Source organism: Podarcis melisellensis (genome assembly GCF_964234715.1).
Source record: "Podarcis melisellensis genome assembly, chromosome: 16".
NCBI classification, from domain to species: Eukaryota; Metazoa; Chordata; class Lepidosauria; order Squamata; family Lacertidae; genus Podarcis; species Podarcis melisellensis.
The window spans coordinates 7,819,602-7,837,268 of NC_138533.1; the positions used below are offsets into that span (position 1 = coordinate 7,819,602).

At 48.8% G+C, this 17,667-nt stretch overlaps 1 protein-coding gene across 5 annotated transcripts in view; it reads left to right on the top strand.

Moving 5' to 3' along the window:
• The window catches only part of GATAD2B (GATA zinc finger domain containing 2B), a 65,010-nt gene that overhangs the window by 19,199 nt on the left and 28,144 nt on the right, over positions 1-17,667 (top strand). Inside the window, exon 1 of one of the 5 annotated variants that reach the window (XM_081891478.1) lies at positions 876-1,130. The exons of 1 other annotated variant lie outside the window; for it this stretch is intronic. Coding sequence is in view for 3 of the 4 variants with exons in the window: in XM_081891476.1 (XP_081747602.1) it covers positions 7,185-7,492 (308 nt within the window). In the remaining variant the exon portion in view is untranslated. Of the gene's footprint in view, positions 1-875; positions 1,131-7,052; positions 7,493-17,667 lie in introns of those variants that run through there. 3 more of the 5 variants (XM_081891476.1, XM_081891475.1, XM_081891474.1) reach the window with 3 other exon arrangements.

Consider the following 17,667-nt stretch of genomic DNA (forward strand, 5'->3'; position numbering starts at 1 on the left):
TGTCTACATGGCTTTCCGGCCTACCTCGCGTGGCCTTGTAGCAAGAACCAAGAGTGCGCTGGCCTTGACACTTTTAGCACTTAGGTCGTCATAGTTGGCCTTGGGTTGGAAGATGGCATCTGCAGCTCCCAGCTGACAAGGCGTTTTGCAACAGCAGATTTCGGAGGCAGGTTTTTGACCCATCATACTCAACTGAGCACCCGTGACACATCTTGTGACCAGTATACAGCTGTGAGGGGTGGGTGAGTGTGCCAAGGCTTCTCCCTTACTTGAGTTCTCTTTCACCCTCTCACAATATTGCGCACCTTTTTCTTTTTCTTTTCTTTTTTTACAATAATAAGCTGTGCATTGGTTAGACCTTCCTATTTTTGCTTGATTCCCCTCTTCACGAGATGTTCTACCTTGGGTGCTTCAGGTCAAAGGTGCCTCCTGACGGGACATCTTTTTTTAAAAAAAAAACAGCCAGCCAACCCACACCCACCCAGGGAACTTATTCTCAGCAGCTAAATGGTTAAAAGACCCTTGGAAGCCAATGCTTATGAATGGGAGAGGCAAAGTTTGGCTAGGTGCCAGGATACGCTTTAAGGAGTGGGGGCAACCCAGCGAGAGCGTGAGAGAGACCTGATGATGGGATCCTTGCGAGGGGGGGAGGCAGGGAGGGGAAGAGGGGGCGCCCGCACAAGCCACGCAGCTGACTGCCTCCGATGCCACGACCAACTTAATTTTTATATTTATTTATTTTTTTCTTAAGCGATAATTCCATGTCCTGAGGTTACAAACCGGCTGCAACTGGTTTTATTTTTTTTTTCTTCTTCTCTCCCCTTCCCTTCCCCTGCCCCCGCTAAGCATCATGGGTAAAAGTAAGCATCCCCCCCTTTTCTTTTGTTTAATATAACGGCACCACAGATGATTGGCAGGGACGTGCCCGTTCCACGACTGGGCTCCGGCAGGTCCCTGGAGGGGGATGGCACGCCGCGGCCGTCCATGTTCCACCGAGGGGGCTTCTGGTGAAAAAGCACCCTGGCTTTCCCCCCTACCCTCCTCGCGGGCTGGCGAACCGACTCCCCCTCCATCTGTCTGTCTCTCCCCTCCTCTTGACAAGTCGGGGAGGGAGTGGGAACACGCTACCTGTAAGTATATTCCTCCCTTTTTTCCCTTTTTTTAAAACTGCCTTAAAAAAAAAAAATCTCTTTTTAAAATTATTATTCAAACAAAAGGTTCTTTAGGGATTAGCTAAGTCCTTTTCTCCCCCCCCAAAAAAAAATTTCATCGCTCTCGAAAACGTCGGGTTTTGTATTTTTATTTATTATTTTATTTATTTATTTTTAAAAACACCCTTACTGTCTTGTCTAAATGCGATCATGGATTAATTCATTGATTTTTGCCTTTCGCCCTCCCTGCCCCCCCTTTTTTTCACATGGCTACCGGTCTGGAGCCACAGAGGAAGAATATATTTTGTGCTGGGGGTGGCACGGGCGGCAGTGGAGGAGGCGGCAGGAAGGTGGCTTATTTCGGAGAATGTGGCAAAGGCATTCTATTGTCTCTCTGGCATGCTGATAGTTTGATCGAATACCCGAACCTTCTCTCTCTCCCCCGTCTCTCTCTCCCCCCCTTTCCATCTCCACCCCCTTCCTTTTCATGTCAGCTACAACCCCACTCTGTGAATGGAGGCAGCCAGCTGACGAGGGAGCGCGCTGGCACGGTGCCAAGGGCTGGGAGACGCGTTTGCGCGTGTGTGGAGCTTATACGACGAGCACAAAGCAGTGGCAGGGAGGTGGAAGCGGCATGTGGGGGGGGGGGAGAGAAGAGAGAGAGAGGCCTTCCTTGCGGTCTAGGAAATCGCAGCCTATTATATAAGGGAGTCTGCGTCACTCAGGCTGACGGGAGGAGAGTCGGGGGAGAGGAGAGAGAGAGAGGCTGGTCTCTTAAACCTCCTTTTATCCCCCCCACCCCTCTTTTTTCATTCTGTTTACAGTGATCACCGAGTTAATGCTGATGGCTTATATTACCCCCCCCCCCCGTAAAAAAATTAAAAACTTCCTCTACCCTCTCGCTGAAAGAAAGAGCGAAAAAACCTCACAGCTTCTAAGCAAGCCAGTGTTCCTGGAGGATTTCTTTGCCACCTTTCCTTGCAGAAGGGAGGGGGAGAGGAACTTACAAATGCACTCCCCACCCCCTAAAAAAAAATATTGCCCTCTCTTTCATCTCTCTACGAACTGATCCACTAAATTCGACAAATGAGGCATGAAAGGTTCCTGGATTCCTCCACATCCCTCTGAGTCAAAGATTTCGTTTGGTGATGTTGCTTTCGGTTGCTATCGCGGAGCGGCTTTCATCACCTGCTTCTTAATAATGTTGTCTGCTTCGGTTTGTTTGTGGCATCGAAAGGGATGTGCCACTGTGGTGGGTCAGCTCCGGCATGAAGGTATCCCATGTTTATGTTTTGTTTTACTGGTGTGGGGTTTTTTTGTTTTATTTTGGTTTTTTGCAGCCTCCGCTTTGAGAAGCCGCAAAGGTGTGTTGGCCAGCAGGGGTTTCTCTGTTGGCAGGGAGAAAGGCAGCACTCTGTACCTGCTCAGTGTATGTCTTTACGCGCTGCGAGGTTTCAGTAGCTAAGCGCTAGGTGAAAATTCACGCCCAGGGGGACCGAATTCAATGGGAACGAAGAGTTGTGAGCTTGCTCTTGCTCAAAGCCTTCCTCTCTGTCCATGGCTGAAATGAAACCCGAGCCCCTAAGATCAGGAGCGGCTAATGCCTGTTGGGACTGGCAGGGCAGAAGGCAGAGAGGCCAACCGTACCTGGAGCCAGAACCAACCAGAGGCAAAGCCAAGGGCAGGCTGTAATCCTACAGTGAACACAGTGGGGCTTCCTTTGCTGGCAGACTGCTCAGTGGTGGCTGGTGCTCATTGGGACTGATGGGGTGGAAAACCAGGAGCCCAGGGTCAACACTGAGACCAAGAAGCTGGCAGGCAGGGCTACCGCCTGGACTGGTTGTTGTAAGCAGGTAGGTGAGGGCTGGCTGAGGGCAGATAGAGGTTGGTGGGGCTGTGCAAGGTTTGCCCAAGTTGACCACCCTCCACTGCATAAGAAGACCCCTGGATCTGTCCCTTTGGGCATTCTGTTTCCCACAGGGGCTGAGCAGTGGCCTCTGGGAAGGCCCCATGAAGGCCATAGCCCATTCCTGTACCTGTGACAGACACAAATACAAGCCTGGAACTGGTACTGGAGGTAAACTGCCTCTGAACCTAAAGGTTCCATATAGCTATTGTGAAAAATCACATCTGATCAGCTTACCCGCTCTGAATATATCTCACCCTTTCTCAAAAGGATGTGGAATCTCCAAAGGACTCCCATCCAAAGGACTTCCATCGGCCCCAGCTAGACATGGTCAGCAATGGAGGAGTAGCCCTAGTGGATCTTCTTGCCCAGCATCCCTTTTTCCTCACAGCGGCCTGCCAGGCCCTTCTGGGAAGACCACATCCGCACATGAAGGCAGCACCTTCTGTTTGACTGTGGTCGTTGCCAAGCATTTGAAGGAATATCGCTGCTAAACCTGGTGGTTCTGCTGAGTTATCATGGCGAGCACCAATTGATGATGAGCTTTAACCCTCTATGGTGCATGGAGATGGTTGGTGCTGGTAAAGTACCAAGTTAAAGCCCCTAGGTGACTGCCGGAAGGAGTTGTAGCTCAGTGGCAGAGCAGGCACCTCGCATGCAAAGGGTCTCGGGTTCCATCTCCAACATCTCCAGTTAGGGGCTGGGAAAGGCACCCCTCTTGAACCCCTGAAGAGTCACTGCCAGGCATGTAAACAGTACTGAGCTAGATGGACCAACGATCTGACTCTGTAAAAGGCAGCGTCGTTTGTTTGAGGCGCTGAAATTTAAATGAAGTCAGACCTAAAATGCATGTGCTTTCCGTAAGAAAGATCCCATTTTCAGACCTCCAGTATCTCCACTTACGAATTGCAAAGACTCTATTCTGAAATCTGGAGAATAAGGTTAAACAGTACTAAGCCGGGCAGGCAATGGTTTGGCTTGGTATAAGGCAGCCCCCGACAGAACTTTGTGTGCCCCCAAGGGACAACTCTATCCACTTGAGACTCCTTGTTTCAGTGGGAGTGAAAGGACTTCTCTGAATGTTGTCTGCAGTTGCTCTCCTGCCTTTCCTTTCGCTCTCCCTCCTCTCCGCTCTCCACCAGTGGGAGTTAGAGGACTGGCCTGTGCTCCCTGGCCTACTGATGGAGCAGAGTTAGGTGGTCGAATCCTGAGCCGGTAGAATAGACTGTACCACTCTGGATTGCAAGCAGGGGCTACTGCTTTCAAGCATTCCCCATTCATTTATTAAAAATGAAAGGCACCTAGCATCAGAAATGACTGTATCAGAGGAAAAGTTCCAGCCCAGCCTTCCCTGGCTGTGCTTATTCCCCCTGCCATGTAAAAAGCTTTCCAAGATGTAATCCACTCCCTTCAATCTGACTTGGCACAGTCCAGGTTTTTTTTTTTTTTAGCCACCACCTTATAAACCAGGCCTGTTCTGTAGAGTAATGTGGTTAAGAACCCTAAGCTGGTAGAACAGACTGTAACGTTTTTTAGACTACAAGTCTGGGAAAGCATAGATCCCCTCCCCTGCATTTAAAGCACAAAAAGATATTCCTTGCAAGTAGAAAAAAAACGCAGCAAGGAGCTTCCTTCCTGGGAAGGAAGGAGGCCAGGCTCCTTGCTGTTCTAGATTTATACTTTGGGGAAGTATAGGTGTTTGTTTGGGGCTTGGGTTGATGTTTGGGGCGTGGGCATTTGTCCCTCGCTTGCAGCCTGAAATGGCGCAGGGTCTAAGGGGTGGTCATTAAGAAACCCCCTCCTGAACACTCCATTCTGACTCTTGCCGTCTCCGGACAAGAGAACTGCAAGAACTGATGTGAGAACCCAAGTAGAGTTAGGTGAGCCGTGAGTCTGGGAGGTCCCCGATAAAAATGTTTACCCTCTGCTAGGAAGCCCTTTGACTGGCCTGTGGGCAAAGCTGGCTTTTGTTTAGCAAACTGCTTTCCCCTCACCTGCAATAGAAACATAACAAGAGCCTGTGGGAAATCCTCAGGCAGGAGCTGAGCAATAGCAGCTCTCCCCCGCTTGCGGTTCCTAGCTGCTGATAACCAGAGGCCTCCTTCCTTCCCACGGTGGAGTGAGAACATAGCCATCACGGCTGGCAGCCACTGATAGCCGCATCCTCTGTGGATTTGTCTAAATCTCTTTTAAAGCCATCCAAGTTGGCGCCCAGCAGTACCTCTTGCAGGAGTGAATTCCATAGTTCAACTGTGCTTTGCATGGAAAAAGTAGTTCATTTCATCCCAAATCTTCCAACAGCTTCATTGGCTGTCCCCGAGTTCTAGTATTAGGAGTAAGAGGTGTATACAATGATAAATAAATATATGCAATAATTCATGGTGTAGAGAAAGTGGATAGAAAGAAGTATTTCACTTTCTCTACACCATGCATAATTGTATATAGCTTATTATATATACAGCAGATGTCAAAGCGATAAACAACTACCTGACATTCAGAAGACATCTTAAGTTAGCCCTGTTCAGGGAAGTTTTTAACGTGTGATATTTTACTGTATTTTTGGTTTCTATGGAAGCCGCCCAGAGTGGCTGGGAAGGCCCAGCCAGATGGGCGGGGTATAAATAATAAATTATTATTATTATTATTATTATTATTATTATTATTATTATTATTATTATTATGTTTCCCCACCCCACAGGGGATAATAATGCAAGGGAAGCCCTGCTAGTTCACTTCATCCAGTGCCTGCTGTTCCCCTAAAGGCCCAACAACCCCCCCTTGCCAATGGATCCCCTCCCAGCAACTAGTATTCAGTATTAGGCAGCCTCTGAACAATGCAGGTGTTGCTTACAGCCGTCAAGGCCAGTAGGTATTGATAGGCTGCTCTACTCCCGCAGTTCCTTTGGCTAATATCCATCGCCACAAACAGAGCCCAAGGAAGCTGTCCTCTAGCCCAATAGTGGCTACTCTGAGTAACAACGACTCTCCAGGGTGTTGGGCAGAGAAAGGTCTTCCCTCTGTTACCTGATCCTCTTTAGCTGGTGATGCCTGATACTAATCCTGGCACCTTCTGTGTAAGCACACTCTCTTTGTCATGTGACAGTGAGTTCCGTAGATTAATTCGGTGCCGCATGCAACAAGTACTTCCTTTGGGTGCTTGGAATCTGCTGCTAGTCAGTTTTGTGGGGTGACTCCCAAACCCCAAAATTTCTCCATCCATAGTTTTATAAACTTGGTGTGTGTGTGTGTGTGTGTGTGTGTGTGTGTGTGTGAGAGAGAGAGAGAGAGAGAGAGAGAGAGAGAGAGAGAGAGAGAGAGAGAGAGAGATGGCATTGTGTTCTTCGTCATTGTCTTTTCGTCCCTTTTCCCCAGTGTGGAATTTGCCAGCTTCACCCTGCACACTGGGTTGAGATGTTTTCCATTGTGTGTTGGACTGCCTTAAAGGGCTGGCGTAAGGATTAATGTGGCCATACATAGGAAAATGCTGTGGAGACTCCCCCAAGTTCTTTCATGGATGTGAAGTGTATACTGTGTATACCTTTTGAAGCAGGATAAACTGCCCTCTGTATGCAGCTAGGTAGTCAAATTTCATGTACTGTTCCTTTCAAATGATTTCACTTCCTTCAAATCCCAGGTAGCCAAAATTTAACCCATCCGTCCTCTGTTCATTTTGCTTGCTTGATCCTCCCTGCCCTACCTCAGATGTTCCTCTGGGAGAAACCATGCAGGGGTGGGAATGTCCCCAGTCTAAAACCCCAGACGGCCGCTGCCAGTCAGTGTCAGCAGTACTGAGCTAGATGAGCCCGGCTGGTCTTACTTGGTATAAGGCTGCATCTTACGTTCCTATGTTATGGGGAAGGACTGTAGTTCAAGCATCTTCTCTGTATGCAGAAGGTCCCAGATTCAGTTCCTGGCACCCCACGAGTAGGGCTGAGAATGTTCCATTCTGAAATCTCAGAGAGCGGCTGCAGGTCTGTGTTGACAATACTGAACTAAGTAGTCGGTATAAGGTCGTTTCCTGCATCCAACAAGCCCACTTTAATGCCGAGAGCTGTTGCCGTGTCTTGCGGGCTGAGCTGCTTTATTACAAGGGGAGCTTTCCAGCATCTTTGGATAATTTGCTTCCGATGAGCTGTAAGGAAGATGCAGGGTGGGGGTGGGAGAGCCATTCCAATGAGCTTGCGCCGAAATGGCTCCTACGGATAACTGCGCCGGCAGCTGTTCTCTCTGCTTCCTTCGAAAACAAGAGTCCGGTTTGTCTGGGGACATCTAGGTCTCTCTCATCGCCACTTCTCCGTACGCACTTTCTGAGAACCGTTGTCTTGCTGTCGTTGGGGAACGTGATTTGTAATCCTCCCCCCCCCCTCCAACAACTGCAATGGATCGCGGTGGAATTTGGATCGCGGGCTCCTTGGAAGAAAGCTGTGGTTTGTTTGTAAGCCGAGTTTCTTTTCCTTCTCCTCACAAGGCACAATTGCTGCGGAGAGTATCTCTTTTTGCCAAGTTGGGTGCGGAAAGAGAAGGGGGGGGAGAGTGTTGTGCCAGGCTAAGCACTGGAAGGAAGAGGCAGGGTCTGAGCCAGTCTGAGAAGGGTGGCTGGGGATAGCTTGATCTTCTCGTATCTCTCCTCCCCGTCCTGCTCCTCGGACCGCCTGGCTGTCAAGTCCCGGTTTCCTTTTTTGGCGATTGTCCTTTTTATAGCATTGTATGGAAACGTTTCGTCTTGGGAGACAGCCATTTTGTGCATGTCCTGTCTCGAAACGCATCTCTCTTTCATTTCATTTTTTTTTTAACAGCAGTGACATCCGCTTCGCTCTCGGAGAAGCTGAGGCGGAGCAGCTTTTGATGGTGGTGGTGGGTGGGGGGGAGAGCTGACAGTATTGAGCCAGCACCGGCAGCCCTTTCCCAGACCCAGAGGGTGCAGTGGGGGCAATAACCTCTGCAGGGTGGGCTCAGAGCAAGGCAGAAGAAACTGTGCCAAAGGCAGGGACCACGTGCACCCGTGTGATTCTTAAGATTGTGAAATTTGGAATCTCGATGATCTTGTACAGTACAGTCTGTTGTAGGCTGAAGATAAAGCAGGATGGAAACTGTCCTGAGCAGAGAAGTATTTCAACAGCTTGTTAGCCAGCATGCTACGTAGATGGTGCTTTCCACGTAACAGGGGCAGTGAGCCCCAGAATGCCAAATTTTGGGGACAGACAGGAGGTGCCCTGCAAGTGGGATTCCCATGGGCAGCTGATTGGCTGCTGGGGTGAAAATAATATACTTGCTGTCTTCCGGAGAATGAATAGCAAGCGAGAATAGAATTCATAGATGGACAGACATGGCAGATGACCATGCTGTAAGCTTGCAGTGGAGTAGTGCACGGTCTTCTCTTGAGGAAGTGGTAGCTGAAAGAGTATGTTTCTGCCTCTGGAGCGGTCAGGCTCTGGGACCAAATGTTCAGATCCTCCTGTGGATCCCAACATCCTTGAAAGTGCTGCAGCTCAGTGGTAGAGCATCTGCTTGGCATGCCGAAGGTCCCAGGTTCAATCCCTGGCATCTCCTGGTAGAGAACCCTCTCGGAAAACCTAAGAGAGCTGCTGCCAGTCAGTGTAGACAGTACCAAACTAGATGGACCAATTGACTGATTTGTTATAGGGCAGCTTCTTAAATCATCCTGTTATTCAGAAACATGAGGACTGGAATCTTGGTTTATTATTGGGTAAAGGACTATAACTCACAGGGATAGTCCCAGGCAGACTCAGTCTCTAGGTAGGGCTGGGAAAAGACTCTGGTCTCAAATCCTGGGGAGCCTCTGCCCATCAGTGTAGGCAATATGGAACTAGATGGGGAAAGAGGCAACTTCTTGGAATACACTGGCTTGGGAGCAGGAAGAGGGTGTTTTCCATGGCCGTGCCTTGGCTCTGGAACTTTCTCCCAAGGGAATCATGTTTCACCCAAAACATAGTCAAAACCTTCCTTTTTTTAAAGACGGCATTTGACTCATAGATGGCTGTTTTGTCTTTATTTTATTTTTTTATTCAGGGTTTGATCTGCTACTCTGGTGGTATTGGGAGTGGAGTTGTTCAGTATTTAGTGTCTTAATGTCTCTGTAATGGATATTTCAAATTGTGCTTTGATCTTATTAGCCTCATTGGGTTTTTAAATAAGGAAAGGCAGGGTGTAAATGTGTTTAAAAGAAAGCAGAGAAATTTACCACCACCCAGAATGGCACAATAATGGGGCACTGACAGCAGCCTTCTGGGCACGGCATATGAAACCCCCAAGGGGAAGAGTGTGTAACATTATTTTAAGGACTCGAAAACATCTCTTCATCTTTCCAGTGCAAACTGCAGTGGGGAAACACTCCTTTTTTTGCCGCCCCTTAATTGAAACCCAGTAGGCCCCCAGAGGAGCAGACAGAGCAGGTAAAATTTGCTCTTGTAGTCCATCGCCAACCACAGCAAGGGTAGGAACAGGGCAGAACGGCATCTTTGTGGATCTTTTGTTGCTGACGACTCTTGCTGGAGAAGGCCTAAATGCCTGCAGTTCTTCTTTAGCAGCTAATTAAAATGAAAAACAAAATTGGAACAGCAGCCAGGAATGTCGACTGCACCCACTGTCTCCCACACAAACTTTGCCACGGGCACAGGCAATGGGCTCCGCAAAGACCCTCCCTCCTGCTGTTGGCTGTAACAGAGCCTCATCTTCATGCACCTTGGCTGCTGGCTTTATCTGTAGGCTGAGACTCAGGATTTGAGGAGCTTTGAGTCATGTAGGAGAAGAAATCTTGAGAACGTCTGGTGGTGGTGGTGGTGGCAACCCAGGACAGAGGCAATTAAGAGGGTCCTGATCACCCAAAGAAGAGCGTCTGCTAAAGCCTTCGTTTTTTCCATTCAAGAACTTATTAAGATCTTTTGTCTGCAGGGGTTTGATTGGCTGGAGAAAGAAGCCACAATGAATAATGGGGGGATCCTTAGGCTTTGGGGGCTAGGCAGACAGGGCACTGGTATCAAGACAGGCATCTGAACTGAGGTTGTCTCTACTTCCCTATCATATGCAGCAGCGATGGGAGATCAGGCCCTCCAACTACTACAGTGGTACCTCAGGTTACATACGCTTCAGGTTACATAAGCTTCAGGTTACAGACTCCGCTAACCCAGAAATATTACCTCGGGTTAAGAACTTTGCTTCAGGATGAGAACCTAAACCGTGCTCCGGCGGCGGCGGGAGGCCCCATAAGCTAAAGTGGTGCTTCAAGTTAAGAACAGTTTCAGGTTAAGAACAGACCTCCAGAACTAATTAAGTTCTTAACCCGAGGTACCACTGTACTGCTCTCCAACTCCCATCATCCCCGACTGTTGGCTGTGCTGGCTGGCAATGGTCCAAGGCAGCATGCGCATTGATTACCCAATCGTAGAGCCCACCCATGCTAGAACGCTTCTCGCAACACGGGTTAAGGCAGCTCAAGACTCCATTCTACTGAAGGGAACCTTTTACCCCCTCTCCGTTGCTTGTGCACCATGCAGAAATGTGGTGTGTAACCAACTGCCCTTGGATGACTTTATCGAAGAATTGGATTTCTTAAAGGAGCGCAGAAATGGCAGCAGTTAGAGAAAATCATAAGAACGTGAGAGTAGCTGGATCAGGCGGGTCCAGCATCCTGTTCTCACAGTCGCCATCCAGATGCTCAGTGGGAGGCCCATAAGTAAGGGCTGAGTGCAGCAGCAACTCTCCCCTCCTGTAATTTCCAGGAACTGGCATTTCCGGCTCCAGCTGTGAAGGCACAGCATAGCTGTCATAGCTAGTAGGCACTGCTAGCCTTCTCCACAAATTTGCCTAATCTTTTAAAGCCACCCAAGGGCCATCACTACCCCTTGTGGGAGTGAGTTCCATAAGTTTAAATCCATGCACAGAGTCAGTCTGCCTCTCTACAGTGGTACCTTGGGTTAAGTACCGTATTTTTCGCTCTATAAGACGCACCAGACCACAAGACGCACCTAGTTTTTGGAGGAGGAAAACAAGAAAAAAAATTCTGAATCTCAGAAGCCAGAACAGCAAGAGGGATCGCTGCACAATGAAAGCAGCGATCCCTCTTGCTGTTCTGGCTTCTGGGATAGCTGCGCAGCCTGCATTCGCTCCATAAGACGCACACACATTTCCCCTTACTTTTTAGGAGGGAAAAAGTGAGTCTTATAGAGCAAAAAATACGGTACTTAATTCGTTCCGGAGGTCCGTTCTTAACCTGAAACTGTTCTTAACCTGAAGCACCACTTTAGCTAATGGGGCCTCCTGCTGCTGCCATGTCGCCAGAGCACGATTTCTGTTCTCATCTTGAAGCAAAGTTCTTAACCTGAAGCTCTCTTTCTGGGTTAGCGGAGTCTGTAACCTGAAGCGTATGTAACCTGAAGCGTATGTAACCCGAGGTATCACAGTATATGCATCGGATACTTGATGGAGGTGAACAAAAGAGAGAGCGAGAAAGAGAGAAGGCCACTACCTTCATGTTGTGGTTGTGGGTTTCCAGCTGGCCTCTCTGGTCAGAAGCCCAGTACTAGTAGCTCAGTACTAGATAAAGGACTAGGTAGACCTTTCAGTCTGAGCCAAGGGTGGGGAACTTCAGGCCAAATATGGCCCTTCACACCTCTCTCTCTGGCCCTTGGGGCTCTCCCTAGACCACCCCCCTCCCCATGCCATAACTTTTTCTTTTTCCTGGCTGGAATATACCCTTAGCTTGTGATCATGTCTCGTGCCTTGCCTGCATTGAGGACAGAGAGGCTTGTGTGTGGAAGCCCCTGTCCTTTGCATGGCTGGAACATTGCCCACTATGGAACTCTTCAACCTCGAGTCCTCGGATGCTGTTAGGCTTCAACACCCACAATCCACCACCAGCTTAGGCAATGGTCAGGGGTGATGGAAGTTGTAGTCCAACAGTATCGGGGAAGCCAGGGTTTGAAAACACTGGCCTAATCTATACAACCATTGCTCCACCCATTTTTACCTCTGGCTGTCCCTGCCCCTGGCATGCGGCCCCCAGCAGATGGGTCATGAGTGAATGTGGACCTCAAGCTGAACAAAATTCTCCACTCCGGTCTGACCTATAAGGCAGCTCCCATCCTCTTGCAATCAATGGGTCGCTCAGAGCACAGTCTGAGTGTGTGTGTGTGTGTGTGTGTGTGTGTGTGTAGCTTGAAACAGAACCAGATAAACGGCATGCCAAAGCCCTTTGGGTGAGATGCTGTCCAGCCTCCTACATGTCAGCCACGTGGCCTCTCCTCATTCCCAGAAGCTTTGCAGGCCACAAATCTATCTGTACGGATAAATCTGACTTACTTGATTTCTCTCAGATTGCTGTGACTCCAGGCCTGCGTCGGATCAGCTGGCTCTCCCTTGGGTTTTGTTCCAACATTCTACTTTTTCGCCTCTCCCTCCTCCTTCCCCCTCGCTCTGCATCTCCATTGCTTTCTTGGTACCTTCACCGCTCCTGTTTGCCTGCTGGCGCTCCCCAAGGGTTTTACAAGCCCCCATGGAGCTTCCTGGGGAACTGATTTGGGGAAGGGGAGGGCACAGATTCTGCCTCTGTGGGATTTTAAAACCAGCACCTCCTGCAGATGAAGGACCTGCTGGATCAGGCCATCAGCCCATCTTAGTCCAGCATCCTGTTCTCACAGTGGCCAACCAGCATCCCTAATGGGAAGCGTGAAAGTAGGACTTGGAGCGCAAGAGCACTCTCTCCTCTTGCGGCTTCCAGCAACTGGTATCGAACAGCAGTACTGCCTCCTACCATGGAGGCATAGCATGGCCATCATCACTAGTAGCCATTAATAGCCTTCTCCTCTGTGACTGTGTCAGTTTTTCTTTTAAACCCATCCACGTTGATGGTCATCACTGCCTCCTGTGGGACCGAATTCATAGATAAACTCTGCACTCCACGAAGAAACACTTTTTCCTGTCCTGAATCTTCCAGCGTTCAGCTTAATTGAATATCCATGAGTTCTAGTGTGGTGAGAGAGGGAGGAGAAAAGCTTTCTCCTGTCTGTTTTCTCCATTCTGTGCATAGTTTTATAAATTCATATCAATCCTATCTAATAAGTGGTGGTTTACCTATTCATTTTTCCCTAACCATGTTTGCAATAGTTTTCTAGTCTTCATGTTGTCCCAAAGCATGAAAATTAGTGCAAGTTTGTGGTGGTGGTGTTTCACACCTGGAAACCATGGCTTTCCTTGGAATCTTTTCAGGGTTTCACTGTGCAGAGATATATAATGCTTAAGGCAAGAATGGGGTAACCCAGACCTGTGGGGGATGCAGGCCTGGGGTCCGGTTGTGCTCCTCTGACATCTCTCAGAGCTTTCCCCAGCCCCTGCGTCGTGCCCCCCCTTAAATGTTTTTCCCTATCTGGGGTGACTCCTTGGATTCTGATTATTCCTCTTGCTTTCCTTGATGGAAGATAAAGAGGGGTGTAGAAATTAGCCTACGGTACAAAGTTAAAATGTTCATTCATTGCTCCACCGATTTTGTCCTCTGGACACGACCACCAATGGCACTTGGCCCCTGGAAGGTTGCCCAGGCAGGATTGTGGCCCTCATTGAAGAAGGTCGCCCAGCCCTGGCTTAGAGAATATCTTTCTCTCTTGAGATATGCCAGGGAGTCTGTGCTGCACATTCCAACACTGTCCAAAGCAGGGTCGCTGAGCATGTGAGGCAGGGCCTTCTCAGTTGCGGCTCCCAGACTTCAGTATAGCCGCACTCAGGAGGCCTGTTGAACAGTGTTTGGAATTCACCAGGCACATTTTGCAGCTGACTATCGGCCACATGCGACCAAGTGAAGATGCCCAGGTGCCGGGATGGCGCCTGACATCTCTGGAGGTACATGCCTGGGGATCCTTGGATCTTGACTGTTTTCACACACTAGCAACACATCCTGTAAAATTCTATCCATTATATTTTATCTGCACAATCAGAATGACTTTCAGGAAACAAAAAGGTGTATCGAAAAATACAACACTTGAGCCATCTGACCCAAAATTGGCAACTAGGCATTTCATTTTGGTGACAGTAACCCTGGTTTAGGTGGTGGTGCTGTGGGTTAAACCACAGAGCCAGAGTTCTGTGGTTGGTGGTTCGAATCCCCACGACGGGGTGAGCTCCCATTGCTCAGTCCCAGCTCCTGCCAACCTAGCAGTTCGAAAGCACATCAAAGTGCAAGTAGATAAATAGGTACCGCTCCGGCGGGAAAGTAAACAGCATTTCTGTGCGCTGCTCTGGTTCACCAGAAGAGGCTTAGTCATGCTGGCCACATGACCCAGAAGCTGTACGCCGGCTCCCTCGGCCAGTAAAATGAGATGAGCGCCGCAACCCCAGAGTCGTCCACGACTGGACCTAACGGTCAGGGGTCCCTGTATCTTTTTAACCCTGGTTTAAGGAGGCGTTTGGTGCTTAGCTTATATATCTGAGTTTCTAACACTGCTGTTGAACCTCTCGCCTCTCAACCTTTTGTAGGCTTGTGCAGACCACCTTGTTTAGATGGGCCTTGAGTTTGGGTAAAAAACACCAGGGTGGTTTTCATTTGACTCAGTTTATCTTTTGTTATCAAACTCCCCCAACCTTTGTTATTCTGTTGTTTTTCCTAAATCTCACCATGAGAACATGGGGAACTTGCTTATGTGCAGAGAAACCTTAGCTCAATTATGTCTATGCTGGCTTCCCAACCCTCCCTGCATGCAGGTCCCAAGCTCAATCCCTGGCATTTCCAGAAGGGACCAGGAGAGACTCTGTGCCTGACAGCCTGGGGAACATCTGCCAGTCCGTGTGGACAATGCTGTACTAGATGGATCAGTGTTCTTAGTCAGTAGAACACAGCTTCCTGTGTTCCTACGTGGCAGGTATAGGACCTGGGACCTTTACCTGGCAAACCACAGACTCCTGTCTGAAACCTCAGAGAGCCACTGCTAGTCAGTGTATAGATGATCCTTATCTGGATGGACCAATGGTTTAACTTGTTATGTCAGAGATGTGAAGAATGTGGCCCTCCAGGTGTTTCCAAATTCCCACCATCCCCAACCATTGGGCCATGCTGCCTGGGGCTGATCGGAGTTATAGTCCAAAACATCTGGAGAGTACTAGGTTGAGGAAAGCATATTTAAAACAACAACAACTTACCAGCCGGTATAAGACATAATGATTGTGGCTGGGTGAACTGAGCTGAGGTCTTAATTGAGAGGAGGCGTCTGCCGTGCTTGCAAGAGGAAGAGGGGAGGTTGGGCAGGAGCCAGAGGGCAGGTTAAGTGGGGTCGTGCCAAGTGGGGACTGGGACAAAGGGACGCTTGTGCCAAGGACAGCCAGGTCAGCCCTGAGGCCACAACGTTTGATGCAGAGCCTTCCAAACAATGGCTTGTGTTTGGACGTAATGCTCAACCGCAGATCAGCGCCATGGGAATGGGCCTTGGCAAGCACCCTCTCTCTTTGCTTCTGGTGCAGCCCCAGGGACCAGATCAGAAGCTCTCGCTTAACCACAGTTACTCATTCCACCCAAGCTGAGTCACTTTGGTAATCCAAACAGAGTGGCAAACAAACCAGGACTGTGAACCACAGGTTGAAGCTGGCTTCTTTCACTAAGCCAGCCTTCCCCAACATCATACCCTCTAGGGTTTCCCACAGCATCCGGTTATAAGAACAGGACTATATGGGCCATTGGCTCTTCTTATGTCCTTGTGACGTTGTTGGACTCCCATCAACCTCAGCCAGCATTGCCAGTGGTCAGGGATGGTGGGAGTTGGGAGTGAAATTGGGGGAAAGTGCTCTAAACCATAGTTAAGACTAACCACAGTTTATGCTGGTTTGGGCATAGTGAATAACTATGGTTATTTGAAAACCAAAGCAAATAATTCCTGTTTCCTCACAGCCTTGCCTGAGGAGTGGAAGGGAAGTTCTCAAGCTCTGAAGCTGATGCACAAAACTTCTTGCCCATGGTTTAGTGTTAGGTGCAAGCTCGGCCAATCAGGCGGCCAGGATAAAAACCAATAGGGGCATGAGCCTTGAATGGCAGGAAGCCCCTGTGGCTTTCTTTAATCACTAGGCTCTCCTGTAGGCATTGAAGACCTGAGTGCTGACCTTACCAGGGATCAAACACATGTTTCAAGAAAGTGCATCTGTGGGTTTTTGGACACCTTCCTTGGCATCCCAAGGTCAGACAAAGCAAACAGTCACTTGCCAAGTTCTGGGTTTTTTGGTGGGAGGGAGGGAGAGAGAAAAACCCTATTTGTATCACTCCCAGTCCCTGCCAGAATTTTGTCCCTGGAGATCTTGGTCACATTGGGATTAAAGGAGAACATAGGTGTGCCCCTCGCCGCATGCTCCCTAACCCCAGATGATGCAGTCAGAACAAACTTTGGTTGCAATTAAAATAACTTTGCACAGCAGCGGGGTGTTTGTACTGAGGTTTCCGTAGTCCCCATTAAAGCAAGGGTTTTCTGTTGGGAACTGTTTGCATAACCATCTCCTCTGGAGTCTAGGAAGGGTCTTTTTCACAGGTATAGAAACTTACTGGGGGGGATATTTACCAACCTGCCAAATTATTTGGCTGCAGGCATCTTTGATAAACAGAAATGAAGGTCACTTAGGAACATAGGAAGCTGCTTTATACTGAGCAACTGTTGGTCCATCTAGCTTGTTATTGTCTATATCGATTGGCAGTGACTCTTCTGGGTTTCAGGTAGGATATTCCCAGCCCTGCCAGGAGATTGAACCTGGGTCCTTCTGCATGCAGAGCAGATGCTCTCTCCAGTGAGCTGTTGTGGGTCTCTGAAGTACAGTAGTAAGATTTCACTCCTCACGGTTGTGAAGAAATGGATGGTTTTAAACCTGGGACCTTCCGCACACAGAGCAGATGGTCTTCGGCCCTTCCCCAGACATTTACCCGGGAGCAACCCCATGTTTGCAACAACTGAGATAAAGAACTCCCCTACATGAAAAGGTTGAAGCATTTGGGACATGCTAGCTTAGAGAATAGGCGAGTAAGAGATGACATGATAGAAGTTCGTAAAATTATGCATGGCCTGGAGAGCGTGGGTAGAGCAAAGTTTTCCTCCCTCTTTCGTAATCCTAAGAAACACGTGGGTGTCCAATAAAGCTGAATGTTGGAAGATTCAGGACAGATAGAAGAAAGTCCTTCCTCATACAACGCATAGTTAAACTACGCCCGCAGGAGAAAGTGATGGCCACCAACTTGGATGATTTTAAAAGAGGATTGGAGAAATTAGTGGAGAATAGGCTTTCAGTGGTTAATGGCCACAGTTGCTGTGCTCGGCTTCCACTGTAAAAGGCTGGTTAAACTTGCTGGAAACCACAGGAAAGAAGAGGGTTCTTGTGCCCAGGTCCTGCTTGTATCTGGTTGGACTCTGCAAAAACAGTGCATTGGACTAGTTGGGCCATTGGCCTGATCCAGCAGCCAGGCTCCTCTTATGTTCCTAAGACTACAGACTTAATTTGTCATTTAAATTGAGCGAGAGCCCCCTTGGACTCAGTGAGAATTGCTTCTGAGCAAATTTAGGATTGATCCAGCAGCACATTTGCAAGCTTTGAAATGTGTAATACAGTAGCTGAGGTACAATTCTACTCTGTGATGCT